A 27,551-nucleotide genomic window follows, 5' to 3' on the forward strand; every position below is an offset into this window, starting at 1 on the left:
CAATTCCCTGTTCCTGAGTGGTTTTGGAGACCTTGTGGGAAGTTTGGTTGCATGGGAGTTTGCATTTCCACCTTGAGTAGATTCCCACTGTTCTGCCCTCAGGGACACTGTCAAGGGGGAGTGAGGAGCAGCCTGCACTTCCAGCAGTGACCACACGGTGGGGCGAGTGCTGCTCTCCCCTCTGGGAGCCCCAGGCCACAGGCATCCCAGTGAGGAGCCAGCTCTGTGCTCGGCTGAAAGGAGTTAGACTCTCAGGAGCCTCTGAGCCCTTGCCTTTGGATCACCCAGGGTGGGCATTTACTGTGACAGAAAAAAATTGCCCTGAATTCCATGGACGGAAGAGCCTGGCTGTGTAGAGTTCGTGAGTTGCCGTGAATCAGACACAACTGAGGACACAAAAACTCAATAGACTAAAACACTTTTGGGGGGTGGGGGGAGTGAAAGGGGGTGATGTGGGGTTTTTTTGTCGTATATAATAGCCAAGGGAAATCTAGTTTAAACCTAAATTCACATAGATGGGAAAGGTATAGCTCTCCGTCACCCTATTAAAAAAAAAAAAAACTACTTAACTTTTCTGAAAGTTTATTTAGTAGCTTCCTTGAGCAGTTCATTGTGAAGCTTTTTTTTTTTTTTTCTGTGACATCGGCCTCATTAAAAAGTACGGTTTGCCTTTACTGGATAATTTTGTTCATTGGTTTGTTAGGGAATCTTGGTAATATTTGAGTTTCCTGGGGAGCATGGTCACATGACCTGGCCCTGGCCAATCGGTGCGTTCCACCTCCGTGGCCACTGTGATTGGCTCCGGACTGGGGCAGTGCCCAATCGGGGCCCAGGGCCGGGCCTCACGTTGGAAGCCAGGGGAAGACGAGCTCTCGTCCTGCTGGGGTAGGGGAAGGGGTGGGGCCGGGGGAGGTCAGGCTCCAGCAGTGGGAGGGGCTTGAGGTCCGCCTGCGGCAGTTGGTGACCTTCCTGCTCCCCTCAGGGCAGAGCCGCCGGCCTGAGAATGAGGGCGCTGCTGAGCCCAGGGGCTGGGATGGCCCGTTGCTGCTCTGGTCCCAGAGCTCCACCCGAGACCTGACGGAGGCCGTCTGCCCGTGAGTCCTCTCCCGCTTGTCTGTCAGCTTGTTTGAACCATGCTGGGTTTTCTGCCCAGCCGGCTCAGGGGAGTCCCTGGAAATGCAAGGGTGTGGGTTTTGGCAGACTTCAGGGAAGACATGCCAGATGAGCCTGGGAGACTCCAGCTTAATCTGGATTCAGGAGATATCTCTTCGGGCCAGCTAGTAATTGTAGGATAAGCCTAATGAGTCTTCACAGGATGAAGAGAGTAACGTGCCAAGGTAGCAATCGATGTCCTCATTCGAGAGGATGATGAAGCTGGTGCTCAGAGAAGGGGGGAACTTGGCCACAGCAAGGAGGTGTGCACCCAGACGGAACCCCCAGATCCGGCCATTTGAGCTCAGGGAGGCCACTGGTGTGGCTTGTCCCTATGGCAGGGGCCGAGGCACGCAGCCCACCCTGATTCCTGCGGGGGCCTGACTTGGGAAGTGCCATCTGGTAGCTTTGAGACTCACCAAACCAAATTGCACTGGAGAGAGGAAGGACACCTTCCTTCATCCACCCCCCACCCCCGCCGGATTCCCACATACCCTGACCCCTTTCTCTGGATTTCGGAGCCATTTCCAGAGTCCCGCTCATACGACCTCATTCGAAGTGCACTGTGGACGAGCTGCCATCTGCAGCTGCTACCACAGCAGCCAAGGGCTTTATCTCCCGAGTACCTCCCTTCCTTTGGAACTTGGGGGCCCTCTACTCCCCACTTGCACACCACAGACCTTTGCTGAGGATTGTGGGGACCCTCACTCAGTTTGCAGCACGTTGTAGCCATCCCTGTCCTCTCAATACCTCCCTTGCAACTCAGCTTGTGAGCTCCTTTGGAGCAGCGTGGCCCACCTGGCTGCAACGGCAGAGACACAGCTGACAGTGAAACAACAGCTTCGATCTGACAGCCGGAAAGCTCTGTCAAAAGGGACCTCCCTCTTCACACCGTAGAGGCTGTAGGAGCCGCCAGGGTTTGGGAACCAGTGCTGGGGCCAAAATGACTCCACAGCTGTTTTCCTTCCTGGGGAGGGTTCTGGCTCGAGTGGGAATGGCTCAAGTCTCCTAAGGTTCTGAAAGCCCACTGTGTGCAGATTCACGGTACACAGAGAGGAGAAGGTGGAGTCCTGCCTTGGAGGTGGTCACAGCTCACGGATGAGCCAGGCAGGCAGGCAGGCAGGCAGGGCATGAGAACACCTGAGCTGCCTTCATGAGTGAATGGTGTGGGGGCAGAGGAAGAGAAGCCGGTCTGCTCCCTCATGTGGTGCCCAGGGCAGGTTGTCCCCAGAGGAAACCCTTACGACGGTGAGGACTCTCACTGCTGTTTCCCAAGGGGTTCCGTCGGTGCGTGTCTTCCCCGGAGCGGTCAGGCCGTCTCTAAAGTACACTGGCCATGGGCATTGCCTCTCCTTGGAACTTCCCATGTGTTTCTCTTTTGTATGGAACAGTGATTTTTCTAGAGGGGTTCTGGGCCACAAGGTTGTTGGGTCATTTGCTAGCCTTCTGTCGTGAAGAACGCTTTCCTGGGCGTTGGGGTGGTTTGTTGTTCCAGCTCCCTTTCTTGGCTTCTTTTGGGAGCTGGTGCAACAAGAGGAGCTCAGCCTCTGCCTTCTGGCTGAGATGTCACCCTTCAAACAGCAATGCCTGCCTGGAGATAATGATGGCATTTGCCAAAAGGGCTTCGTTTGGCACATGATATCTTGAAAGGACGTACACCGTCCTTTCAGCTATCAAAGGCTAGTTCAAATGACATAAAAATGAGAACTCTCCAATGGAGTCTTACAGTAGGTGGAGAGTCCGAAAAAAACTCCTTCAGTCATTTCACTGAGAGTCATTGATTGGGGACACCAAGAATATAGGAAGGAATGCAGAAAGAAAAGATGAAATTGTGGTCAGGATCGGGGGGAGGGATGAACAGGGCGTGCTTGCCTTGAACCCAGGCTTTGTTGGCGGGTGGGGCATAAAGATCGAACGGGTCTGAAACTACAGAGTGGTGATGGTAACACAGTATCACCAGAGTTACACAACAGTGTTCCCAAATTGCAACAATGATGAAAAAGTTTACTAATCCCAACTTAACGAACAAAAATAGACGAAACCATACAAAAAGTAAAACATCACCAGAAAGGTGGAAACAAACCAAATGCAAAGCAGTTCAGGGGAAAGGAACTCCATGTCCCCTGGGGGCAGACCGAGTTGCCGGCGTCCACGGTGAGCAGACAGGGATGGAGGCGGCAGAGCCGACCGCTCCCCTGGACATGGTGTTTCCGGCAAGGGCTCTGGGTCTCTGTCCAGAGCGGGGGCTCGTTCTTGCTGCAGGGGCGGGTGAGTCATCGTCGGCGTCTGGGTGTTGCGCGGGAGCCAGGGCAGGCTCTCCCTGCCGAGGCGGTGACTCCTCCTCTGCCTCGGGTTCTCCTGCCAAAGCCCGAGCAGGTACAGGTGCACGTGGAGGTGGAGGTTCTGGCTGAGGGGGTGGGACATCAGTGCCTGGGGCTGGGGGTCCTGCAGGCACGGAAATCCGATCTGCCCGGTGTGCTGGCCAGTACCCAGCTGGCCTGGTGTCTCTGCGAGGGCAAGGCTCGGTTCTCCATCTGCCCTCGGTGGATCCCTGGGTCCTGCACCTGGAGCCACCACCTCTGTAGGCACAGGTCTGGGAAGTGGAGCCTGGTTCCAGTTGGAGGCCAGTGCTAGAGCTGGGGGAGAAGCAAAGTTTGCCCACAGGCCAGCCTTGGCATGTGCGTATCCCGGGACAGAAAGCTTCCAAGAGATTCCCAAAGAATACCCAGGGTCGGATGTCTTTTGGGACTGAAGTGTGCAAGATGGGGGTGGGGGTGTGAGGCCAGCGCTTGCTGCAGGCCCAGCAGCATCTTTCGGGGACTCGTCCCTGTGTAGCTCAGCACCCCCTCCCCACACACTCCCGTGCACCAGCCCCAGCGTCCTCACCTCTGTGCTCTGGCGTGCTGGGCTCCAGGTCCTCCTGCTGCCTCAGAGGCCGGGGTTCTCGGGACTCTGGGTCGGAGCCGGGTGTGCTGAGCTCCGTGGCAGCCTCAGACTGGGCCGCCGGGTGTATCCTGGGCGGTGTCTCGGCAGCAGGCCTTCCCCGCCTCCGCTTCACCCCCGGTGGGGCTGATGCCTCCGTGGGCACGCTCACCTGGAGCCTGCACTGGGCCTCACGGGCGGGGGGGTGGTGCTCCGACCCCTCCCTCCGGGAGGTGGACGGGGTGTCCCCGTCCTCGGCCTCATCACGTGGGAAGCTCTGCAACGACAGTGACCGTCAGCCAGCCGTGCTGGGAGTTTTCCGAGCTGGGCCTGGCCAGTGGAGCCGCTGCTTCTGCCTGCTCGAACTTCTCTTCCCAGAAGGGTCAGAGACGTGTGTCTGCTCAGATCCCCACCCGGGAGGAAAGAGACCCACCTGAGGGTGTGAGGTCAGCCTGGGCGGCCGGCGCTGCCCGCACTCTCCCCATCCCAGCCAGCCTGCTCTCCCCTGGGGTGTGGACACAACTTGTCCGCAGGCTTCTGACCCCACATCCGCCTGGGCTTCCTTGAGGGAGACACACCCCGAGAAACCCGCATCCACACACACAGGCAAAGGACCCGGTGTTTCCGGGTGGCATGGGAGAGGTGGCCTGGCCCGGCCTGGGGCTCCCCGTGTTACCTTTCTGTTTCTCCGGGCAGAGGGCCAGAGGCCTCTCGGGGGTGCCCTGAGCCAACGTCGACAGGGTGCCCACGCACACTGCCTGTGAGCTCTCCTGAGGCCCCGGCCTCTGGGCAGGGGCAAACAGCAGAACATCCTGGCAGCAAGAGATCTGGCTGGGGGCTCCTCTCCGCTCTGGAGGCCTGGATACCCGGGTTGCGGGTTCTGTTGGGTTCTGTTGCCGGCAGGTGACATCATTTCCTGGGGTTCGTGCGGAGGTCCCTTCCCCAAAACTTCCCAAGGGAGTCTCTGGGTTTCTGACTGCTCGACCACCCCCCTTAGGCCATGTGCAGGCACAGTGACAGCCACACAGCCCAGCCCACAGCCCTGGGGAGGCCTGGGTGCAGCCAGGGCCTGAGCTCCGAGGACCCCGCTGCTCTCAGACCAGGCTCCTTCTTCTCATAAGTGGTGTGGCCCTGGACAAGCATATGCCCCTCAGGGTTTCCCCAGTCTCTCCATCTGCAGAGTGGGGGTCATTCTCCCATCTGTTTCCTAGGTCTGTCGGCCTACGAGCGGCTCCATGCCTCTCCACCTGGGGCCGATATCACGTGGAGCTTGTGCGCTGAGACTTCAGAAAGAAAGACTCCATCCAGGGCTGACACAGCACAGAATGGGGCAGAACGAGGCCTGGATGCGCCGTGGTACCCAGGAAAAGGCACTGCCCCTCCTGACTGTTTTGAGACCCCGCATCCAAGTTGGAGGCCCGAAAGGAAGACTCGAAGGTCTCCCTCTCTTATAGAAAAGAGTAGCCAACTTTCTGGTCCTCTGTTTCCATTGAGATTCTGTTCAAGTGTCCCAGCTCGGCTTCTGCGGGTGGCTGAGCTTCTAATGGCTCCCTGCGTTCTTGTCTTTTCCTCTCCAAACCTTCCGTCCTTTTCCCCCTTCTGGGGTGGATGGGCGCTGTCAATGCTTCTACCTTCGAGACAGACTGATGAAAAGTCTGGACCGTCGACTCCTTTCCTCTCTTTGGTTCCGTGTCTCTCTCTGGCTGTGTCCCTCTCTTTTCCTTTCTCGATTCAGTCTGTGTCTTCCTCTTTCTCTCTCGTGTGTGGATGGATGGATGCTAGGAATGCACATGTATATGATTAGATGAGGGTTATGTTTTAGGGATGGGTTAGAGGGAGAGAAAGGCTTTAGGTCGGAGTTGGTCATGGGGGAAGGGTCAAGGGTGGTGGTGGTGTTTCTTGGAATCTGAGTGCTGTGCATTCTTCGTCTCTTTCCATATGAACCCCTTCTCAGATACACCACTTGCAAGGAGTCTCTCATGTTCCGTTTCCTATCTTTTGCATCTGTGAATGCTTAGCTTCTCTGTTGTGAAGAGGTTCCATTGGATGGAAACCCATTGGTGTACTTCGTTTCCCTCTTTCCCTTACTTGAAGAGACCCATTTCTACCTCCGCCCAGCAAATGGCAAGGAGACTCTGATGTTAAGGAGCCTTTGACCTACGCTTCTTTCTAGCTATCTCATGACATCAGTCTTTAGGGTGAGGTTTTTCCCCGATATTGAGGTGGTGTGAGATCAAAACCAATAGCGTTCTTCAGATGTAGCTGTCTGGTTTTCCCATGGCCATTTATTGAAGAGGCTTTCTTGTTCGCATTTGGATATTCTCCCCTTCTGTGTCAGAGATGAGTTGACCATGGATGCCGGGGTTTGTTTCTGGACCCTCAACTTTATTCCATCGATCTGGATCTGTGTGTGTTGTTGTATTCCCAATAGCATACTGTCCTGCTGCTGCCGCTGCGGCTAAGTCACTTCAGTCGTGTCTGACTCTGCGCGACCCCATGGCCTGCAGCCTACCAGGCTCCTCCGTCCAGGGCATTTTCCAGGCAAGAGTACTGGCGTGGGTCGCCATCGCCTTCTCCGATACTCTCCTGAGGATCCTAGTTTGGTCGTCTAATTTCCTTTCACACAACCTTGGATGTCCGTATCGGGGCTTTTTCGTCGGATTGTATTGACAATTTAGGCTCTTTTCTGTTTCCGTAACCCCTTTTGCAATTCTTTGTTCGGTGCGACAATGCATTGGCATTTTGGGAGGAATAGCGTCCAAGCTGTGGATTGCCTTGTGGGGCTGTGACATCATTTTCCCAATAGGAATTCTTTCAAGCCCTGAGCACAGCTTCTCTTTCCAGTGATTGGTGTGGGCTTGATCTTCCTTCTTCCATCTCTCGCCGTTTTGTGAGAACAGGTCCTTCCTTCCCTTCTGGGTTAGATGGACTCGTGGGTATCACTTCAGTGAATGGCATTGTCAGTGGGGGTGATAATTCCCTTCTCATTGGAAGACTTTGCTGTGAGTATTAGAAATGCAAGTGATTTCTCTTCCCCTTCCTCCCTGTCCATCTCTCAGAGCCACCGGGAAACAGAGGCCTCATCCAGGGTCACACAGGCCTGAGCGAGTGCAACTAGACTGTTGTTTCTTCAGGCCCTCAGTGCTGGACATCATCCGGGATACTCTGTGTGTGTCTTCCTCAGTCTGGTGTCCCTTCAGACCTTTCCCTAGTTTTCACAGGCTTGTTGTGTTGGTGTTCTTTGTCTGTTTGGAGACACATCCTTGAGAAGCTTTGTGTTTCCACTCATTCGTCTCGCGATGTATGACCTGTCTTTTGCTTTTGTAATGAGGTCTTTCCCACAGTAGATATCTTTGATTTTGCAAAGTCCACTGTATTCCCTGGGTTGTTTTGTGGACTGCCTTTTAGTTTTGTGTGTGAAGACTCAAAGCACGTGTCCGGTTTCTGCTCATTGTTCTTCTAGATTTGTGACAAGTTTTCATGGAAACTTTGTCTAGGGATAACTGGAAGTGAACTCGGTGTAAGGTGTCAAGTCTCCATCTCCATTCATGTCATGCCCTGCAGTTTCCAATTCCCTGTTCCTGAGTGGTTTTGGAGACCTTGTGGGAAGTTTGGTTGCATGGGAGTTTGCATTTCCACCTTGAGTAGATTCCCACTGTTCTGCCCTCAGGGACACTGTCAAGGGGGAGTGAGGAGCAGCCTGCACTTCCAGCAGTGACCACACGGTGGGGCGAGTGCTGCTCTCCCCTCTGGGAGCCCCAGGCCACAGGCATCCCAGTGAGGAGCCAGCTCTGTGCTCGGCTGAAAGGAGTTAGACTCTCAGGAGCCTCTGAGCCCTTGCCTTTGGATCACCCAGGGTGGGCATTTACTGTGACAGAAAAAAATTGCCCTGAATTCCATGGACGGAAGAGCCTGGCTGTGTAGAGTTCGTGAGTTGCCGTGAATCAGACACAACTGAGGACACAAAAACTCAATAGACTAAAACACTTTTGGGGGGTGGGGGGAGTGAAAGGGGGTGATGTGGGGTTTTTTTGTCGTATATAATAGCCAAGGGAAATCTAGTTTAAACCTAAATTCACATAGATGGGAAAGGTATAGCTCTCCGTCACCCTATTAAAAAAAAAAAAAAAACTACTTAACTTTTCTGAAAGTTTATTTAGTAGCTTCCTTGAGCAGTTCATTGTGAAGCTTTTTTTTTTTTTTTTCCTGTGACATCGGCCTCATTAAAAAGTACGGTTTTCCTTTACTGGATAATTTTGTTCATTGGTTTGTTAGGGAATCTTGGTAATATTGGAGTTTCCTGGGGAGCATGGTCACATGACCTGGCCCTGGCCAATCGGTGCGTTCCACCTCCCTGGCCACTGTGATTGGCTCCGGACTGGGGCAGTGCCCAATCGGGGCCCAGGGCCGGGCCTCACGTTGGAAGCCAGGGGAAGACGAGCTCTCGTCCTGCTGGGGTAGGGGAAGGGGTGGGGCCGGGGGAGGTCAGGCTCCAGCAGTGGGAGGGGCTTGAGGTCCGCCTGCGGCAGTTGGTGACCTTCCTGCTCCCCTCAGGGCAGAGCCGCCGGCCTGAGAATGAGGGCGCTGCTGAGCCCAGGGGCTGGGATGGCCCGCTGCTGCTGTGGTCCCAGAGCTCCACCCGAGACCTGACGGAGGCCGTCTGCCCGTGAGTCCTCTCCCGCTTGTCTGTCAGCTTGTTTGAACCATGCTGGGTTTTCTGCCCAGCCGGCTCAGGGGAGTCCCTGGAAATGCAAGGGTGTGGGTTTTGGCAGACTTCAGGGAAGACATGCCAGATGAGCCTGGGAGACTCCAGCTTAATCTGGATTCAGGAGATATCTCTTCGGGCCAGCTAGTAATTGTAGGATAAGCCTAATGAGTCTTCACAGGATGAAGAGAGTAACGTGCCAAGGTAGCAATCGATGTCCTCATTCGAGAGGATGATGAAGCTGGTGCTCAGAGAAGGGGGGAACTTGGCCACAGCAAGGAGGTGTGCACCCAGACGGAACCCCCAGATCCGGCCATTTGAGCTCAGGGAGGCCACTGGTGTGGCTTGTCCCTGTGGCAGGGGCCGAGGCACGCAGCCCACCCTGATTCCTGCGGGGGCCTGACTTGGGAAGTGCCATCTGGTAGCTTTGAGACTCACCAAACCAAATTGCACTGGAGAGAGGAAGGACACCTTCCTTCATCCACCCCCCACCCCCGCCGGATTCCCACATACCCTGACCCCTTTCTCTGGATTTCGGAGCCATTTCCAGAGTCCCGCTCATATGACCTCATTCGAAGTGCACTGTGGACGAGCTGCCATCTGCAGCTGCTACCACAGCAGCCAAGGGCTTTATCTCCCGAGTTCCTCCCTTCCTTTGGAACTTGGGGGCCCTCTACTCCCCAATTGCACACCACAGACCTTTGCTGAGGATTGCGGGGACCCTCACTCAGTTTGCAGCACGTTGTAGCCATCCCTGTCCTCTCAATACCTCCCTTGCAACTCAGCTTGTGAGCTCCTTTGGAGCAGCGTGGCCCACCTGGCTGCAACGGCAGAGACACAGCTGACAGTGAAACAACAGCTTCGATCTGACAGCCGGAAAGCTCTGTCAAAAGGGACCTCCCTCTTCACACCGTAGAGGCTGTAGGAGCCGCCAGGGTTTGGGAACCAGTGCTGGGGCCAAAATGACTCCACAGCTGTTTTCCTTCCTGGGGAGGGTTCTGGCTCGAGTGGGAATGGCTCAAGTCTCCTAAGGTTCTGAAAGCCCACTGTGTGCAGATTCACGGTACACAGAGAGGAGAAGGTGGAGTCCTGCCTTGGAGGTGGTCACAGCTCACGGATGAGCCAGGCAGGCAGGCAGGCAGGCAGGGCATGAGAACACCTGAGCTGCCTTCATGAGTGAATGGTGTGGGGGCAGAGGAAGAGAAGCCAGTCTGCTCCCTCATGTGGTGCCCAGGGCAGGTTGTCCCCAGAGGAAACCCTTACGACGGTGAGGACTCTCACTGCTGTTTCCCAAGGGGTTCCGTCGGTGCGTGTCTTCCCCGGAGCGGTCAGGCCGTCTCTAAAGTACACTGGCCATGGGCATTGCCTCTCCTTGGAACTTCCCATGTGTTTCTCTTTTGTATGGAACAGTGATTTTTTCTAGAGGGGTTCTGGGCCACAAGGTTGTTGGGTCATTTGCTAGCCTTCTGTCGTGAAGAACGCTTTCCTGGGCGTTGGGGTGGTTTGTTGTTCCAGCTCCCTTTCTTGGCTTCTTTTGGGAGCTGGTGCAACAAGAGGAGCTCAGCCTCTGCCTTCTGGCTGAGATGTCACCCTTCAAACAGCAATGCCTGCCTGGAGATAATGATGGCATTTGCCAAAAGGGCTTCGTTTGGCACATGATATCTTGAAAGGACGTACACCGTCCTTTCAGCTATCAAAGGCTAGTTCAAATGACATAAAAATGAGAACTCTCCAATGGAGTCTTACAGTAGGTGGAGAGTCCGAAAAAAACTCCTTCAGTCATTTCACTGAGAGTCATTGATTGGGGACACCAAGAATATAGGAAGGAATGCAGAAAGAAAAGATGAAATTGTGGTCAGGATCGGGGGGAGGGATGAACAGGGCCTGCTTGCCTTGAACCCAGGCTTTGTTGGCGGGTGGGGCATAAAGATCGAACGGGTCTGAAACTACAGAGTGGTGATGGTAACACAGTATCACCAGAGTTACACAACAGTGTTCCCAAATTGCAACAATGATGAAAAAGTTTACTAATCCCAACTTAAGCAACAAAAATAGACGAAACCATACAAAAAGTAAAACATCACCAGAAAGGTGGAAACAAACCAAATGCAAAGCAGTTCAGGGGAAAGGAACTCCATGTCCCCTGGGGGCAGACCGAGTTGCCGGCGTCCACGGTGAGCAGACAGGGATGGAGGCGGCAGAGCCGACCGCTCCCCTGGACATGGTGTTTCCGGCAAGGGCTCTGGGTCTCTGTCCAGAGCGGGGGCTCGTTCTTCCTGCAGGGGCGGGTGAGTCATCGTCGGCGTCTGGGTGTTGCGCGGGAGCCAGGGCAGGCTCTCCCTGCCGAGGCGGTGGCTCCTCCTCTGCCTCGGGTTCTCCTGCCAAAGCCCGAGCAGGTACAGGTGCACGTGGAGGTGGAGGTTCTGGCTGAGGGGGTGGGACATCAGTGCCTGGGGCTGGGGGTCCTGCAGGCACGGAGATCCGATCTGCCCGGTGTGCTGGCCAGTACCCAGCTGGCCTGGTGTCTCTGCGAGGGCAAGTCTCGGTTCTCCATCTACCCTCGGTGGATCCCTGGGTCCTGCACCTGGAGCCACCACCTCTGTAGGCACAGGTCTGGGAAGTGGAGCCTGGTTCCAGTTGGAGGCCAGTGCTAGAGCTGGGGGAGAAGCAAAGTTTGCCCACAGGCCAGCCTTGGCATGTGCGTATCCCGGGACAGAAAGCTTCCAAGAGATTCCCAAAGAATACCCAGGGTCGGATGTCTTTTGGGACTGAAGTGTGCAAGATGGGGGTGGGGGTGTGAGGCCAGCACTTGCTGCAGGCCCAGCAGCATCTTTCGGGGACTCGTCCCTGTGTAGCTCAGCACCCCCTCCCCACACACTCCCGTGCACCAGCCCCAGCGTCCTCACCTCTGTGCTCTGGCGTGCTGGGCTCCAGGTCCTCCTGCTGCCTCAGAGGCCGGGGTTCTCGGGACTCTGGGTCGGAGCCGGGTGTGCTGAGCTCCGTGGCAGCCTCAGACTGGGCCGCCGGGTGTATCCTGGGCGGTGTCTCGGCAGCAGGCCTTCCCCGCCTCCGCTTCGCCCCCGGTGGGGCTGATGCCTCCGTGGGCACGCTCACCTGGAGCCTGCACTGGGCCTCACGGGCGGGGGGGTGGTGCTCCGACCCCTCCCTCCGGGAGGTGGACGGGGTGTCCCCGTCCTCGGCCTCATCACGTGGGAAGCTCTGCAACGACAGTGACCGTCAGCCAGCCGTGCTGGGAGTTTTCCGAGCTGGGCCTGGCCAGTGGAGCCGCTGCTTCTGCCTGCTCGAACTTCTCTTCCCAGAAGGGTCAGAGACGTGTGTCTGCTCAGATCCCCACCCGGGAGGAAAGAGACCCACCTGAGGGTGTGAGGTCAGCCTGGGCGGCCGGCGCTGCCCGCACTCTCCCCATCCCAGCCAGCCTGCTCTCCCCTGGGGTGTGGACACAACTTGTCCGCAGGCTTCTGACCCCACATCCGCCTGGGCTTCCTTGAGGGAGACACACCCCGAGAAACCCGCATCCACACACACAGGCAAAGGACCCGGTGTTTCCGGGTGGCATGGGAGAGGTGGCCTGGCCCGGCCTGGGGCTCCCCGTGTTACCTTTCTGTTTCTCCGGGCAGAGGGCCAGAGGCCTCTCGGGGGTGCCCTGAGCCAACGTCGACAGGGTGCCCACGCACACTGCCTGTGAGCTCTCCTGAGGCCCCGGCCTCTGGGCAGGGGCAAACAGCAGAACATCCTGGCAGCAAGAGATCTGGCTGGGGGCTCCTCTCCGCTCTGGAGGCCTGGATACCCGGGTTGCGGGTTCTGTTGGGTTCTGTTGCCGGCAGGTGACATCATTTCCTGGGGTTCGTGCGGAGGTCCCTTCCCCAAAACTTCCCAAGGGAGTCTCTGGGTTTCTGACTGCTCGACCACCCCCCTTAGGCCATGTGCAGGCACAGTGACAGCCACACAGCCCAGCCCACAGCCCTGGGGAGGCCTGGGTGCAGCCAGGGCCTGAGCTCCGAGGACCCCGCTGCTCTCAGACCAGGCTCCTTCTTCTCATAAGTGGTGTGGCCCTGGACAAGCATATGCCCCTCAGGGTTTCCCCAGTCTCTCCATCTGCAGAGTGGGGGTCATTCTCCCATCTGTTTCCTAGGTCTGTCGGCCTACGAGCGGCTCCATGCCTCTCCACCTGGGGCCGATATCACGTGGAGCTTGTGCGCTGAGACTTCAGAAAGAAAGACTCCATCCAGGGCTGACACAGCACAGAATGGGGCAGAACGAGGCCTGGATGCGCCGTGGTACCCAGGAAAAGGCACTGCCCCTCCTGACTGTTTTGAGACCCCGCATCCAAGTTGGAGGCCCGAAAGGAAGACTCGAAGGTCTCCCTCTCTTATAGAAAAGAGTAGCCAACTTTCTGGTCCTCTGTTTCCATTGAGATTCTGTTCAAGTGTCCCAGCTCGGCTTCTGCGGGTGGCTGAGCTTCTAATGGCTCCCTGCGTTCTTGTCTTTTCCTCTCCAAACCTTCCGTCCTTTTCCCCCTTCTGGGGTGGATGGGCGCTGTCATTGCTTCTACCTTCGAGACAGACTGATGGAAAGTCTGGACCGTCGACTCCTTTCCTCTCTTTGGTTCCGTGTCTCTCTCTGGCTGTGTCCCTCTCTTTTCCTTTCTCGATTCAGTCTGTGTCTTCCTCTTTCTCTCTCGTGTGTGGATGGATGGATGCTAGGAATGCACATGTATATGATTAGATGAGGGTTATGTTTTAGGGATGGGTTAGAGGGAGAGAAAGGCTTTAGGTCGGAGTTGGTCATGGGGGAAGGGTCAAGGGTGGTGGTGGTGTTTCTTGGAATCTGAGTGCTGTGCATTCTTCGTCTCTTTCCATATGAACCCCTTCTCAGATACACCACTTGCAAGGAGTCTCTCATGTTCCGTTTCCTATCTTTTGCATCTGTGAATGCTTAGCTTCTCTGTTGTGAAGAGGTTCCATTGGATGGAAACCCATTGGTGTACTTCGTTTCCCTCTTTCCCTTACTTGAAGAGACCCATTTCTACCTCCGCCCAGCAAATGGCAAGGAGACTCTGATGTTAAGGAGCCTTTGACCTACGCTTCTTTCTAGCTATCTCATGACATCAGTCTTTAGGGTGAGGTTTTTCCCCGATATTGAGGTGGTGTGAGATCAAAACCAATAGCGTTCTTCAGATGTAGCTGTCTGGTTTTCCCATGGCCATTTATTGAAGAGGCTTTCTTGTTCGCATTTGGATATTCTCCCCTTCTGTGTCAGAGATGAGTTGACCATGGATGCCGGGGTTTGTTTCTGGACCCTCAACTTTATTCCATCGATCTGGATCTGTGTGTGTTGTTGTATTCCCAATAGCATACTGTCCTGCTGCTGCCGCTGCGGCTAAGTCACTTCAGTCGTGTCTGACTCTGCGCGACCCCATGGCCTGCAGCCTACCAGGCTCCTCCGTCCAGGGCATTTTCCAGGCAAGAGTACTGGCGTGGGTCGCCATCGCCTTCTCCGATACTCTCCTGAGGATCCTAGTTTGGTCGTCTAATTTCCTTTCACACAACCTTGGATGTCCGTATCGGGGCTTTTTCGTCGGATTGTATTGACAATTTAGGCTCTTTTCTGTTTCCGTAACCCCTTTTGCAATTCTTTGTTCGGTGCGACAATGCATTGGCATTTTGGGAGGAATAGCGTCCAAGCTGTGGATTGCCTTGTGGGGCTGTGACATCATTTTCCCAATAGGAATTCTTTCAAGCCCTGAGCACAGCTTCTCTTTCCAGTGATTGGTGTGGGCTTGGTCTTCCTTCTTCCATCTCTCGCCGTTTTGTGAGAACAGGTCCTTCCTTCCCTTCTGGGTTAGATGGACTCGTGGGTATCACTTCAGTGAATGGCATTGTCAATGGGGGTGATAATTCCCTTCTCATTGGAAGACTTTGCTGTGAGTATTAGAAATGCAAGTGATTTCTCTTCCCCTTCCTCCCTGTCCATCTCTCAGAGCCACCGGGAAACAGAGGCCTCATCCAGGGTCACACAGGCCTGAGCGAGTGCAACTAGACTGTTGTTTCTTCAGGCCCTCCGTGCTGGACATCATCCGGGATACTCTGTGTGTGTCTTCCTCAGTCTGGTGTCCCTTCAGACCTTTCCCTAGTTTTCACAGGCTTGTTGTGTTGGTGTTCTTTGTCTGTTTGGAGACACATCCTTGAGAAGCTTTGTGTTTCCACTCATTCGTCTCGCGATGTATGACCTGTCTTTTGCTTTTGTAATGAGGTCTTTCCCACAGTAGATATCTTTGATTTTGCAAAGTCCACTGTATTCTCTGGGTTGTTTTGTGGACTGCCTTTTAGTTTTGTGTGTGAAGACTCAAAGCACGTGTCCGGTTTCTGCTCATTGTTCTTCTAGATTTGTGACAAGTTTTCATGGAAACTTTGTCTAGGGATAACTGGAAGTGAACTCGGTGTAAGGTGTCAAGTCTCCATCTCCATTCATGTCATGCCCTGCAGTTTCCAATTCCCTGTTCCTGAGTGGTTTTGGAGACCTTGTGGGAAGTTTGGTTGCATGGGAGTTTGCATTTCCACCTTGAGTAGATTCCCACTGTTCTGCCCTCAGGGACACTGTCAAGGGGGAGTGAGGAGCAGCCTGCACTTCCAGCAGTGACCACACGGTGGGGCGAGTGCTGCTCTCCCCTCTGGGAGCCCCAGGCCACAGGCATCCCAGTGAGGAGCCAGCTCTGTGCTCGGCTGAAAGGAGTTAGACTCTCAGGAGCCTCTGAGCCCTTGCCTTTGGATCACCCAGGGTGGGCATTTACTGTGACAGAAAAAAATTGCCCTGAATTCCATGGACGGAAGAGCCTGGCTGTGTAGAGTTCGTGAGTTGCCGTGAATCAGACACAACTGAGGACACAAAAACTCAATAGACTAAAACACTTTTGGGGGGTGGGGGGAGTGAAAGGGGGTGATGTGGGGTTTTTTTGTCGTATATAATAGCCAAGGGAAATCTAGTTTAAACCTAAATTCACATAGATGGGAAAGGTATAGCTCTCCGTCACCCTATTAAAAAAAAAAAAAAAACTACTTAACTTTTCTGAAAGTTTATTTAGTAGCTTCCTTGAGCAGTTCATTGTGAAGCTTTTTTTTTTTTTTTTCTGTGACATCGGCCTCATTAAAAAGTACGGTTTGCCTTTACTGGATAATTTTGTTCATTGGTTTGTTAGGGAATCTTGGTAATATTGGAGTTTCCTGGGGAGCATGGTCACATGACCTGGCCCTGGCCAATCAGTGCGTTCCACCTCCCTGGCCACTGTGATTGGCTCCGGACTGGGGCAGTGCCCAATCGGGGCCCAGGGCCGGGCCTCACGTTGGAAGCCAGGGGAAGACGAGCTCTCGTCCTGCTGGGGTAGGGGAAGGGGTGGGGCCGGGGGAGGTCAGGCTCCAGCAGTGGGAGGGGCTTGAGGTCCGCCTGCGGCAGTTGGTGACCTTCCTGCTCCCCTCAGGGCAGAGCCGCCGGCCTGAGAATGAGGGCGCTGCTGAGCCCAGGGGCTGGGATGGCCCGCTGCTGCTGTGGTCCCAGAGCTCCACCCGAGACCTGACGGAGGCCGTCTGCCCGTGAGTCCTCTCCCGCTTGTCTGTCAGCTTGTTTGAACCATGCTGGGTTTTCTGCCCAGCCGGCTCAGGGGAGTCCCTGGAAATGCAAGGGTGTGGGTTTTGGCAGACTTCAGGGAAGACATGCCAGATGAGCCTGGGAGACTCCAGCTTAATCTGGATTCAGGAGATATCTCTTCGGGCCAGCTAGTAATTGTAGGATAAGCCTAATGAGTCTTCACAGGATGAAGAGAGTAACGTGCCAAGGTAGCAATCGATGTCCTCATTCGAGAGGATGATGAAGCTGGTGCTCAGAGAAGGGGGGAACTTGGCCACAGCAAGGAGGTGTGCACCCAGACGGAACCCCCAGATCCGGCCATTTGAGCTCAGGGAGGCCACTGGTGTGGCTTGTCCCTGTGGCAGGGGCCGAGGCACGCAGCCCACCCTGATTCCTGCGGGGGCCTGACTTGGGAAGTGCCATCTGGTAGCTTTGAGACTCACCAAACCAAATTGCACTGGAGAGAGGAAGGACACCTTCCTTCATCCACCCCCCACCCCCGCCGGATTCCCACATACCCTGACCCCTTTCTCTGGATTTCGGAGCCATTTCCAGAGTCCCGCTCATATGACCTCATTCGAAGTGCACTGTGGACGAGCTGCCATCTGCAGCTGCTACCACAGCAGCCAAGGGCTTTATCTCCCGAGTTCCTCCCTTCCTTTGGAACTTGGGGGCCCTCTACTCCCCACTTGCACACCACAGACCTTTGCTGAGGATTGCGGGGACCCTCACTCAGTTTGCAGCACGTTGTAGCCATCCCTGTCCTCTCAATACCTCCCTTGCAACTCAGCTTGTGAGCTCCTTTGGAGCAGCGTGGCCCACCTGGCTGCAACGGCAGAGACACAGCTGACAGTGAAACAACAGCTTCGATCTGACAGCCGGAAAGCTCTGTCAAAAGGGACCTCCCTCTTCACACCGTAGAGGCTGTAGGAGCCGCCAGGGTTTGGTAACCAGTGCTGGGGCCAAAATGACTCCACAGCTGTTTTCCTTCCTGGGGAGGGTTCTGGCTCGAGTGGGAATGGCTCAAGTCTCCTAAGGTTCTGAAAGCCCACTGTGTGCAGATTCACGGTACACAGAGAGGAGAAGGTGGAGTCCTGCCTTGGAGGTGGTCACAGCTCACGGATGAGCCAGGCAGGCAGGCAGGCAGGCAGGGCATGAGAACACCTGAGCTGCCTTCATGAGTGAATGGTGTGGGGGCAGAGGAAGAGAAGCCAGTCTGCTCCCTCATGTGGTGCCCAGGGCAGGTTGTCCCCAGAGGAAACCCTTACGACGGTGAGGACTCTCACTGCTGTTTCCCAAGGGGTTCCGTCGGTGCGTGTCTTCCCCGGAGCGGTCAGGCCGTCTCTAAAGTACACTGGCCATGGGCATTGCCTCTCCTTGGAACTTCCCATGTGTTTCTCTTTTGTATGGAACAGTGATTTTTTCTAGAGGGGTTCTGGGCCACAAGGTTGTTGGGTCATTTGCTAGCCTTCTGTCGTGAAGAACGCTTTCCTGGGCGTTGGGGTGGTTTGTTGTTCCAGCTCCCTTTCTTGGCTTCTTTTGGGAGCTGGTGCAACAAGAGGAGCTCAGCCTCTGCCTTCTGGCTGAGATGTCACCCTTCAAACAGCAATGCCTGCCTGGAGATAATGATGGCATTTGCCAAAAGGGCTTCGTTTGGCACATGATATCTTGAAAGGACGTACACCGTCCTTTCAGCTATCAAAGGCTAGTTCAAATGACATAAAAATGAGAACTCTCCAATGGAGTCTTACAGTAGGTGGAGAGTCCGAAAAAAACTCCTTCAGTCATTTCACTGAGAGTCATTGATTGGGGACACCAAGAATATAGGAAGGAATGCAGAAAGAAAAGATGAAATTGTGGTCAGGATCGGGGGGAGGGATGAACAGGGCCTGCTTGCCTTGAACCCAGGCTTTGTTGGCGGGTGGGGCATAAAGATCGAACGGGTCTGAAACTACAGAGTGGTGATGGTAACACAGTATCACCAGAGTTACACAACAGTGTTCCCAAATTGCAACAATGATGAAAAAGTTTACTAATCCCAACTTAAGCAACAAAAATAGACGAAACCATACAAAAAGTAAAACATCACCAGAAAGGTGGAAAGAAACCAAATGCAAAGCAGTTCAGGGGAAAGGAACTCCATGTCCCCTGGGGGCAGACCGAGTTGCCGGCGTCCACGGTGAGCAGACAGGGATGGAGGCGGCAGAGCCGACCGCTCCCCTGGACATGGTGTTTCCGGCAAGGGCTCTGGGTCTCTGTCCAGAGCGGGGGCTCGTTCTTCCTGCAGGGGCGGGTGAGTCATCGTCGGCGTCTGGGTGTTGCGCGGGAGCCAGGGCAGGCTCTCCCTGCCGAGGCGGTGGCTCCTCCTCTGCCTCGGGTTCTCCTGCCAAAGCCCGAGCAGGTACAGGTGCACGTGGAGGTGGAGGTTCTGGCTGAGGGGGTGGGACATCAGTGCCTGGGGCTGGGGGTCCTGCAGGCACGGAGATCCGATCTGCCCGGTGTGCTGGCCAGTACCCAGCTGGCCTGGTGTCTCTGCGAGGGCAAGTCTCGGTTCTCCATCTACCCTCGGTGGATCCCTGGGTCCTGCACCTGGAGCCACCACCTCTGTAGGCACAGGTCTGGGAAGTGGAGCCTGGTTCCAGTTGGAGGCCAGTGCTAGAGCTGGGGGAGAAGCAAAGTTTGCCCACAGGCCAGCCTTGGCATGTGCGTATCCCGGGACAGAAAGCTTCCAAGAGATTCCCAAAGAATACCCAGGGTCGGATGTCTTTTGGGACTGAAGTGTGCAAGATGGGGGTGGGGGTGTGAGGCCAGCACTTGCTGCAGGCCCAGCAGCATCTTTCGGGGACTCGTCCCTGTGTAGCTCAGCACCCCCTCCCCACACACTCCCGTGCACCAGCCCCAGCGTCCTCACCTCTGTGCTCTGGCGTGCTGGGCTCCAGGTCCTCCTGCTGCCTCAGAGGCCGGGGTTCTCGGGACTCTGGGTCGGAGCCGGGTGTGCTGAGCTCCGTGGCAGCCTCAGACTGGGCCGCCGGGTGTATCCTGGGCGGTGTCTCGGCAGCAGGCCTTCCCCGCCTCCGCTTCGCCCCTGGTGGGGCTGATGCCTCCGTGGGCACGCTCACCTGGAGCCTGCACTGGGCCTCACGGGCGGGGGGGTGGTGCTCCGACCCCTCCCTCCGGGAGGTGGACGGGGTGTCCCCGTCCTCGGCCTCATCACGTGGGAAGCTCTGCAACGACAGTGACCGTCAGCCAGCCGTGCTGGGAGTTTTCCGAGCTGGGCCTGGCCAGTGGAGCCGCTGCTTCTGCCTGCTCGAACTTCTCTTCCCAGAAGGGTCAGAGACGTGTGTCTGCTCAGATCCCCACCCGGGAGGAAAGAGACCCACCTGAGGGTGTGAGGTCAGCCTGGGCGGCCGGCGCTGCCCGCACTCTCCCCATCCCAGCCAGCCTGCTCTCCCCTGGGGTGTGGACACAACTTGTCCGCAGGCTTCTGACCCCACATCCGCCTGGGCTTCCTTGAGGGAGACACACCCCGAGAAACCCGCATCCACACACACAGGCAAAGGACCCGGTGTTTCCGGGTGGCATGGGAGAGGTGGCCTGGCCCGGCCTGGGGCTCCCCGTGTTACCTTTCTGTTTCTCCGGGCAGAGGGCCAGAGGCCTCTCGGGGGTGCCCTGAGCCAACGTCGACAGGGTGCCCACGCACACTGCCTGTGAGCTCTCCTGAGGCCCCGGCCTCTGGGCAGGGGCAAACAGCAGAACATCCTGGCAGCAAGAGATCTGGCTGGGGGCTCCTCTCCGCTCTGGAGGCCTGGATACCCGGGTTGCGGGTTCTGTTGGGTTCTGTTGCCGGCAGGTGACATCATTTCCTGGGGTTCGTGCGGAGGTCCCTTCCCCAAAACTTCCCAAGGGAGTCTCTGGGTTTCTGACTGCTCGACCACCCCCCTTAGGCCATGTGCAGGCACAGTGACAGCCACACAGCCCAGCCCACAGCCCTGGGGAGGCCTGGGTGCAGCCAGGGCCTGAGCTCCGAGGACCCCGCTGCTCTCAGACCAGGCTCCTTCTTCTCATAAGTGGTGTGGCCCTGGACAAGCATATGCCCCTCAGGGTTTCCCCAGTCTCTCCATCTGCAGAGTGGGGGTCATTCTCCCATCTGTTTCCTAGGTCTGTCGGCCTACGAGCGGCTCCATGCCTCTCCACCTGGGGCCGATATCACGTGGAGCTTGTGCGCTGAGACTTCAGAAAGAAAGACTCCATCCAGGGCTGACACAGCACAGAATGGGGCAGAACGAGGCCTGGATGCGCCGTGGTACCCAGGAAAAGGCACTGCCCCTCCTGACTGTTTTGAGACCCCGCATCCAAGTTGGAGGCCCGAAAGGAAGACTCGAAGGTCTCCCTCTCTTATAGAAAAGAGTAGCCAACTTTCTGGTCCTCTGTTTCCATTGAGATTCTGTTCAAGTGTCCCAGCTCGGCTTCTGCGGGTGGCTGAGCTTCTAATGGCTCCCTGCGTTCTTGTCTTTTCCTCTCCAAACCTTCCGTCCTTTTCCCCCTTCTGGGGTGGATGGGCGCTGTCAATGCTTCTACCTTCGAGACAGACTGATGAAAAGTCTGGACCGTCGACTCCTTTCCTCTCTTTGGTTCCGTGTCTCTCTCTGGCTGTGTCCCTCTCTTTTCCTTTCTCGATTCAGTCTGTGTCTTCCTCTTTCTCTCTCGTGTGTGGATGGATGGATGCTAGGAATGCACATGTATATGATTAGATGAGGGTTATGTTTTAGGCATGGGTTAGAGGGAGAGAAAGGCTTTAGGTCGGAGTTGGTCATGGGGGAAGGGTCAAGGGTGGTGGTGGTGTTTCTTGGAATCTGAGTGCTGTGCATTCTTCGTCTCTTTCCATATGAACCCCTTCTCAGATACACCACTTGCAAGGAGTCTCTCATGTTCCGTTTCCTATCTTTTGCATCTGTGAATGCTTAGCTTCTCTGTTGTGAAGAGGTTCCATTGGATGGAAACCCATTGGTGTACTTCGTTTCCCTCTTTCCCTTACTTGAAGAGACCCATTTCTACCTCCGCCCAGCAAATGGCAAGGAGACTCTGATGTTAAGGAGCCTTTGACCTACGCTTCTTTCTAGCTATCTCATGACATCAGTCTTTAGGGTGAGGTTTTTCCCCGATATTGAGGTGGTGTGACATCAAAACCAATAGCGTTCTTCAGATGTAGCTGTCTGGTTTTCCCATGGCCATTTATTGAAGAGGCTTTCTTGTTCGCATTTGGATATTCTCCCCTTCTGTGTCAGAGATGAGTTGACCATGGATGCCCGGGTTTGTTTCTGGACCCTCAACTTTATTCCATCGATCTGGATCTGTGTGTGTTGTTGTATTCCCAATAGCATACTGTCCTGCTGCTGCCGCTGCGGCTAAGTCACTTCAGTCGTGTCTGACTCTGCGCGACCCCATGGCCTGCAGCCTACCAGGCTCCTCCGTCCAGGGCATTTTCCAGGCAAGAGTACTGGCGTGGGTCGCCATCGCCTTCTCCGATACTCTCCTGAGGATCCTAGTTTGGTCGTCTAATTTCCTTTCACACAACCTTGGATGTCCGTATCGGGGCTTTTTCGTCGGATTGTATTGACAATTTAGGCTCTTTTCTGTTTCCGTAACCCCTTTTGCAATTCTTTGTTCGGTGCGACAATGCATTGGCATTTTGGGAGGAATAGCGTCCAAGCTGTGGATTGCCTTGTGGGGCTGTGACATCATTTTCCCAATAGGAATTCTTTCAAGCCCTGAGCACAGCTTCTCTTTCCAGTGATTGGTGTGGGCTTGGTCTTCCTTCTTCCATCTCTCGCCGTTTTGTGAGAACAGGTCCTTCCTTCCCTTCTGGGTTAGATGGACTCGTGGGTATCACTTCAGTGAATGGCATTGTCAGTGGGGGTGATAATTCCCTTCTCATTGGAAGACTTTGCTGTGAGTATTAGAAATGCAAGTGATTTCTCTTCCCCTTCCTCCCTGTCCATCTCTCAGAGCCACCGGGAAACAGAGGCCTCATCCAGGGTCACACAGGCCTGAGCGAGTGCAACTAGACTGTTGTTTCTTCAGGCCCTCAGTGCTGGACATCATCCGGGATACTCTGTGTGTGTCTTCCTCAGTCTGGTGTCCCTTCAGACCTTTCCCTAGTTTTCACAGGCTTGTTGTGTTGGTGTTCTTTGTCTGTTTGGAGACACATCCTTGAGAAGCTTTGTGTTTCCACTCATTCGTCTCGCGATGTATGACCTGTCTTTTGCTTTTGTAATGAGGTCTTTCCCACAGTAGATATCTTTGATTTTGCAAAGTCCACTGTATTCTCTGGGTTGTTTTGTGGACTGCCTTTTAGTTTTGTGTGTGAAGACTCAAAGCACGTGTCCGGTTTCTGCTCATTGTTCTTCTAGATTTGTGACAAGTTTTCATGGAAACTTTGTCTAGGGATAACTGGAAGTGAACTCGGTGTAAGGTGTCAAGTCTCCATCTCCATTCATGTCATGCCCTGCAGTTTCCAATTCCCTGTTCCTGAGTGGTTTTGGAGACCTTGTGGGAAGTTTGGTTGCATGGGAGTTTGCATTTCCACCTTGAGTAGATTCCCACTGTTCTGCCCTCAGGGACACTGTCAAGGGGGAGTGAGGAGCAGCCTGCACTTCCAGCAGTGACCACACGGTGGGGCGAGTGCTGCTCTCCCCTCTGGGAGCCCCAGGCCACAGGCATCCCAGTGAGGAGCCAGCTCTGTGCTCGGCTGAAAGGAGTTAGACTCTCAGGAGCCTCTGAGCCCTTGCCTTTGGATCACCCAGGGTGGGCATTTACTGTGACAGAAAAAAATTGCCCTGAATTCCATGGACGGAAGAGCCTGGCTGTGTAGAGTTCGTGAGTTGCCGTGAATCAGACACAACTGAGGACACAAAAACTCAATAGACTAAAACACTTTTGGGGGGTGGGGGGAGTGAAAGGGGGTGATGTGGGGTTTTTTTGTCGTATATAATAGCCAAGGGAAATCTAGTTTAAACCTAAATTCACATAGATGGGAAAGGTATAGCTCTCCGTCACCCTATTAAAAAAAAAAAAACTACTTAACTTTTCTGAAAGTTTATTTAGTAGCTTCCTTGAGCAGTTCATTGTGAAGCTTTTTTTTTTTTTTTCTGTGACATCGGCCTCATTAAAAAGTACGGTTTGCCTTTACTGGATAATTTTGTTCATTGGTTTGTTGGGGAATCTTGGTAATATTTGAGTTTCCTGGGGAGCATGGTCACATGACCTGGCCCTGGCCAATCAGTGCGTTCCACCTCCCTGGCCACTGTGATTGGCTCCGGACTGGGGCAGTGCCCAATCGGGGCCCAGGGCCGGGCCTCACGTTGGAAGCCAGGGGAAGACGAGCTCTCGTCCTGCTGGGGTAGGGGAAGGGGTGGGGCCGGGGGAGGTCAGGCTCCAGCAGTGGGAGGGGCTTGAGGTCCGCCTGCGGCAGTTGGTGACCTTCCTGCTCCCCTCAGGGCAGAGCCGCCGGCCTGAGAATGAGGGCGCTGCTGAGCCCAGGGGCTGGGATGGCCCGTTGCTGCTGTGGTCCCAGAGCTCCACCCGAGACCTGAGGGAGGCCGTCTGCCCGTGAGTCCTCTCCCGCTTGTCTGTCAGCTTGTTTGAACCATGCTGGGTTTTCTGCCCAGCCGGCTCAGGGGAGTCCCTGGAAATGCAAGGGTGTGGGTTTTGGCAGACTTCAGGGAAGACATGCCAGATGAGCCTGGGAGACTCCAGCTTAATCTGGATTCAGGAGATATCTCTTCGGGCCAGCTAGTAATTGTAGGATAAGCCTAATGAGTCTTCACAGGATGAAGAGAGTAACGTGCCAAGGTAGCAATCGATGTCCTCATTCGAGAGGATGATGAAGCTGGTGCTCAGAGAAGGGGGGAACTTGGCCACAGCAAGGAGGTGTGCACCCAGACGGAACCCCCAGATCCGGCCATTTGAGCTCAGGGAGGCCACTGGTGTGGCTTGTCCCTGTGGCAGGGGCCGAGGCACGCAGCCCACCCTGATTCCTGTGGGGGCCTGACTTGGGAAGTGCCATCTGGTAGCTTTGAGACTCACCAAACCAAATTGCACTGGAGAGAGGAAGGACACCTTCCTTCATCCACCCCCCACCCCCGCCGGATTCCCACATACCCTGACCCCTTTCTCTGGATTTCGGAGCCATTTCCAGAGTCCCGCTCATATGACCTCATTCGAAGTGCACTGTGGACGAGCTGCCATCTGCAGCTGCTACCACAGCAGCCAAGGGCTTTATCTCCCGAGTACCTCCCTTCCTTTGGAACTTGGGGGCCCTCTACTCCCCACTTGCACACCACAGACCTTTGCTGAGGATTGTGGGGACCCTCACTCAGTTTGCAGCACGTTGTAGCCATCCCTGTCCTCTCAATACCTCCCTTGCAACTCAGCTTGTGAGCTCCTTTGGAGCAGCGTGGCCCACCTGGCTGCAACGGCAGAGACACAGCTGACAGTGAAACAACAGCTTCGATCTGACAGCCGGAAAGCTCTGTCAAAAGGGACCTCCCTCTTCACACCGTAGAGGCTGTAGGAGCCGCCAGGGTTTGGGAACCAGTGCTGGGGCCAAAATGACTCCACAGCTGTTTTCCTTCCTGGGGAGGGTTCTGGCTCGAGTGGGAATGGCTCAAGTCTCCTAAGGTTCTGAAAGCCCACTGTGTGCAGATTCACGGTACACAGAGAGGAGAAGGTGGAGTCCTGCCTTGGAGGTGGTCACAGCTCACGGATGAGCCAGGCAGGCAGGCAGGCAGGCAGGGCATGAGAACACCTGAGCTGCCTTCATGAGTGAATGGTGTGGGGGCAGAGGAAGAGAAGCCGGTCTGCTCCCTCATGTGGTGCCCAGGGCAGGTTGTCCCCAGAGGAAACCCTTACGACGGTGAGGACTCTCACTGCTGTTTCCCAAGGGGTTCCGTCGGTGCGTGTCTTCCCCGGAGCGGTCAGGCCGTCTCTAAAGTACACTGGCCATGGGCATTGCCTCTCCTTGGAACTTCCCATGTGTTTCTCTTTTGGATGGAACAGTGATTTTTTCTAGAGGGGTTCTGGGCCACAAGGTTGTTGGGTCATTTGCTAGCCTTCTGTCGTGAAGAACGCTTTCCTGGGCGTTGGGGTGGTTTGTTGTTCCAGCTCCCTTTCTTGGCTTCTTTTGGGAGCTGGTGCAACAAGAGGAGCTCAGCCTCTGCCTTCTGGCTGAGATGTCACCCTTCAAACAGCAATGCCTGCCTGGAGATAATGATGGCATTTGCCAAAAGGGCTTCGTTTGGCACATGATATCTTGAAAGGACGTACACCGTCCTTTCAGCTATCAAAGGCTAGTTCAAATGACATAAAAATGAGAACTCTCCAATGGAGTCTTACAGTAGGTGGAGAGTCCGAAAAAAACTCCTTCAGTCATTTCACTGAGAGTCATTGATTGGGGACACCAAGAATATAGGAAGGAATGCAGAAAGAAAAGATGAAATTGTGGTCAGGATCGGGGGGAGGGATGAACAGGGCGTGCTTGCCTTGAACCCAGGCTTTGTTGGCGGGTGGGGCATAAAGATCGAACGGGTCTGAAACTACAGAGTGGTGATGGTAACACAGTATCACCAGAGTTACACAACAGTGTTCCCAAATTGCAACAATGATGAAAAAGTTTACTAATCCCAACTTAACCAACAAAAATAGACGAAACCATACAAAAAGTAAAACATCACCAGAAAGGTGGAAACAAACCAAATGCAAAGCAGTTCAGGGGAAAGGAACTCCATGTCCCCTGGGGGCAGACCGAGTTGCCGGCGTCCACGGTGAGCAGACAGGGATGGAGGCGGCAGAGCCGACCGCTCCCCTGGACATGGTGTTTCCGGCAAGGGCTCTGGGTCTCTGTCCAGAGCGGGGGCTCGTTCTTCCTGCAGGGGCGGGTGAGTCATCGTCGGCGTCTGGGTGTTGCGCGGGAGCCAGGGCAGGCTCTCCCTGCCGAGGCGGTGGCTCCTCCTCTGCCTCGGGTTCTCCTGCCAAAGCCCGAGCAGGTACAGGTGCACGTGGAGGTGGAGGTTCTGGCTGAGGGGGTGGGACATCAGTGCCTGGGGCTGGGGGTCCTGCAGGCACGGAGATGCGATCTGCCCGGTGTGCTGGCCAGTACCCAGCTGGCCTGGTGTCTCTGCGAGGGCAAGTCTCGGTTCTCCATCTGCCCTCGGTGGATCCCTGGGTCCTGCACCTGGAGCCACCACCTCTGTAGGCACAGGTCTGGGAAGTGGAGCCTGGTTCCAGTTGGAGGCCAGTGCTAGAGCTGGGGGAGAAGCAAAGTTTGCCCACAGGCCAGCCTTGGCATGTGCGTATCCCGGGACAGAAAGCTTCCAAGAGATTCCCAAAGAATACCCAGGGTCGGATGTCTTTTGGGACTGAAGTGTGCAAGATGGGGGTGGGGGTGTGAGCCCAGCGCTTGCTGCAGGCCCAGGAGCATCTTTCGGGGACTCGTCCCTGTGTAGCTCAGCACCCCCTCCCCACACACTCCCGTGCACCAGCCCCAGCGTCCTCACCTCTGTGCTCTGGCGTGCTGGGCTCCAGGTCCTCCTGCTGCCTCAGAGGCCGGGGTTCTCGGGACTCTGGGTCGGAGCCGGGTGTGCTGAGCTCCGTGGCAGCCTCAGACTGGGCCGCCGGGTGTATCCTGGGCGGTGTCTCGGCAGCAGGCCTTCCCCGCCTCCGCTTCGCCCCCGGTGGGGCTGATGCCTCCGTGGGCACGCTCACCTGGAGCCTGCACTGGGCCTCACGGGCGGGGGGGTGGTGCTCCGACCCCTCCCTCCGGGAGGTGGACGGGGTGTCCCCGTCCTCGGCCTCATCACGTGGGAAGCTCTGCAACGACAGTGACCGTCAGCCAGCCGTGCTGGGAGTTTTCCGAGCTGGGCCTGGCCAGTGGAGCCGCTGCTTCTGCCTGCTCGAACTTCTCTTCCCAGAAGGGTCAGAGACGTGTGTCTGCTCAGATCCCCACCCGGGAGGAAAGAGACCCACCTGAGGGTGTGAGGTCAGCCTGGGCGGCCGGCGCTGCCCGCACTCTCCCCATCCCAGCCAGCCTGCTCTCCCCTGGGGTGTGGACACAACTTGTCCGCAGGCTTCTGAC

At 55.5% G+C, this 27,551-nt stretch overlaps 2 protein-coding genes and 1 long non-coding RNA gene across 3 annotated transcripts in view; 1 reads left to right on the forward strand and 2 right to left on the reverse strand.

Moving 5' to 3' along the window:
* LOC145529707 (uncharacterized) overlaps positions 1-27,551 on the forward strand; it is a 1,704,434-nt gene that overhangs the window by 1,357,318 nt on the left and 319,565 nt on the right. Inside the window, exons 173-176 of the long non-coding RNA XR_014071296.1 lie at positions 983-1,094; positions 8,629-8,740; positions 16,275-16,386; positions 23,917-24,028. This is a non-coding gene — a long non-coding RNA (uncharacterized LOC145529707). The remainder of the gene's footprint in view (positions 1-982; positions 1,095-8,628; positions 8,741-16,274; positions 16,387-23,916; positions 24,029-27,551) is intronic.
* On the reverse strand, positions 10,775-12,590 carry LOC145529685 (uncharacterized). The gene is made up of 3 exons (XM_081550289.1): positions 12,398-12,590; positions 11,686-11,998; positions 10,775-11,435 (listed from the first exon to the last, which is right to left on the reverse strand). Exons 1-3 carry the CDS (start codon positions 12,530-12,532, stop codon positions 10,807-10,809), a joined length of 1,077 nt encoding a protein of 358 aa, XP_081406415.1. The 5' UTR covers positions 12,533-12,590; the 3' UTR covers positions 10,775-10,806.
* LOC145529666 (uncharacterized) lies at positions 18,429-20,221 on the reverse strand. Its single transcript, XM_081550266.1, has 3 exons — positions 20,044-20,221; positions 19,332-19,644; positions 18,429-19,081 (listed from the first exon to the last, which is right to left on the reverse strand). The coding sequence occupies exons 1-3, from the start codon at positions 20,176-20,178 to the stop codon at positions 18,453-18,455; spliced, it is 1,077 nt and encodes a 358-aa protein (XP_081406392.1). The 5' UTR covers positions 20,179-20,221; the 3' UTR covers positions 18,429-18,452.

This window comes from Giraffa tippelskirchi, chromosome 12, assembly GCF_054371585.1.
Source record: "Giraffa tippelskirchi isolate mGirTip1 chromosome 12, T2T-mGirTip1v1.2.pri, whole genome shotgun sequence".
NCBI classification, from domain to species: domain Eukaryota; kingdom Metazoa; phylum Chordata; class Mammalia; order Artiodactyla; family Giraffidae; genus Giraffa; species Giraffa tippelskirchi.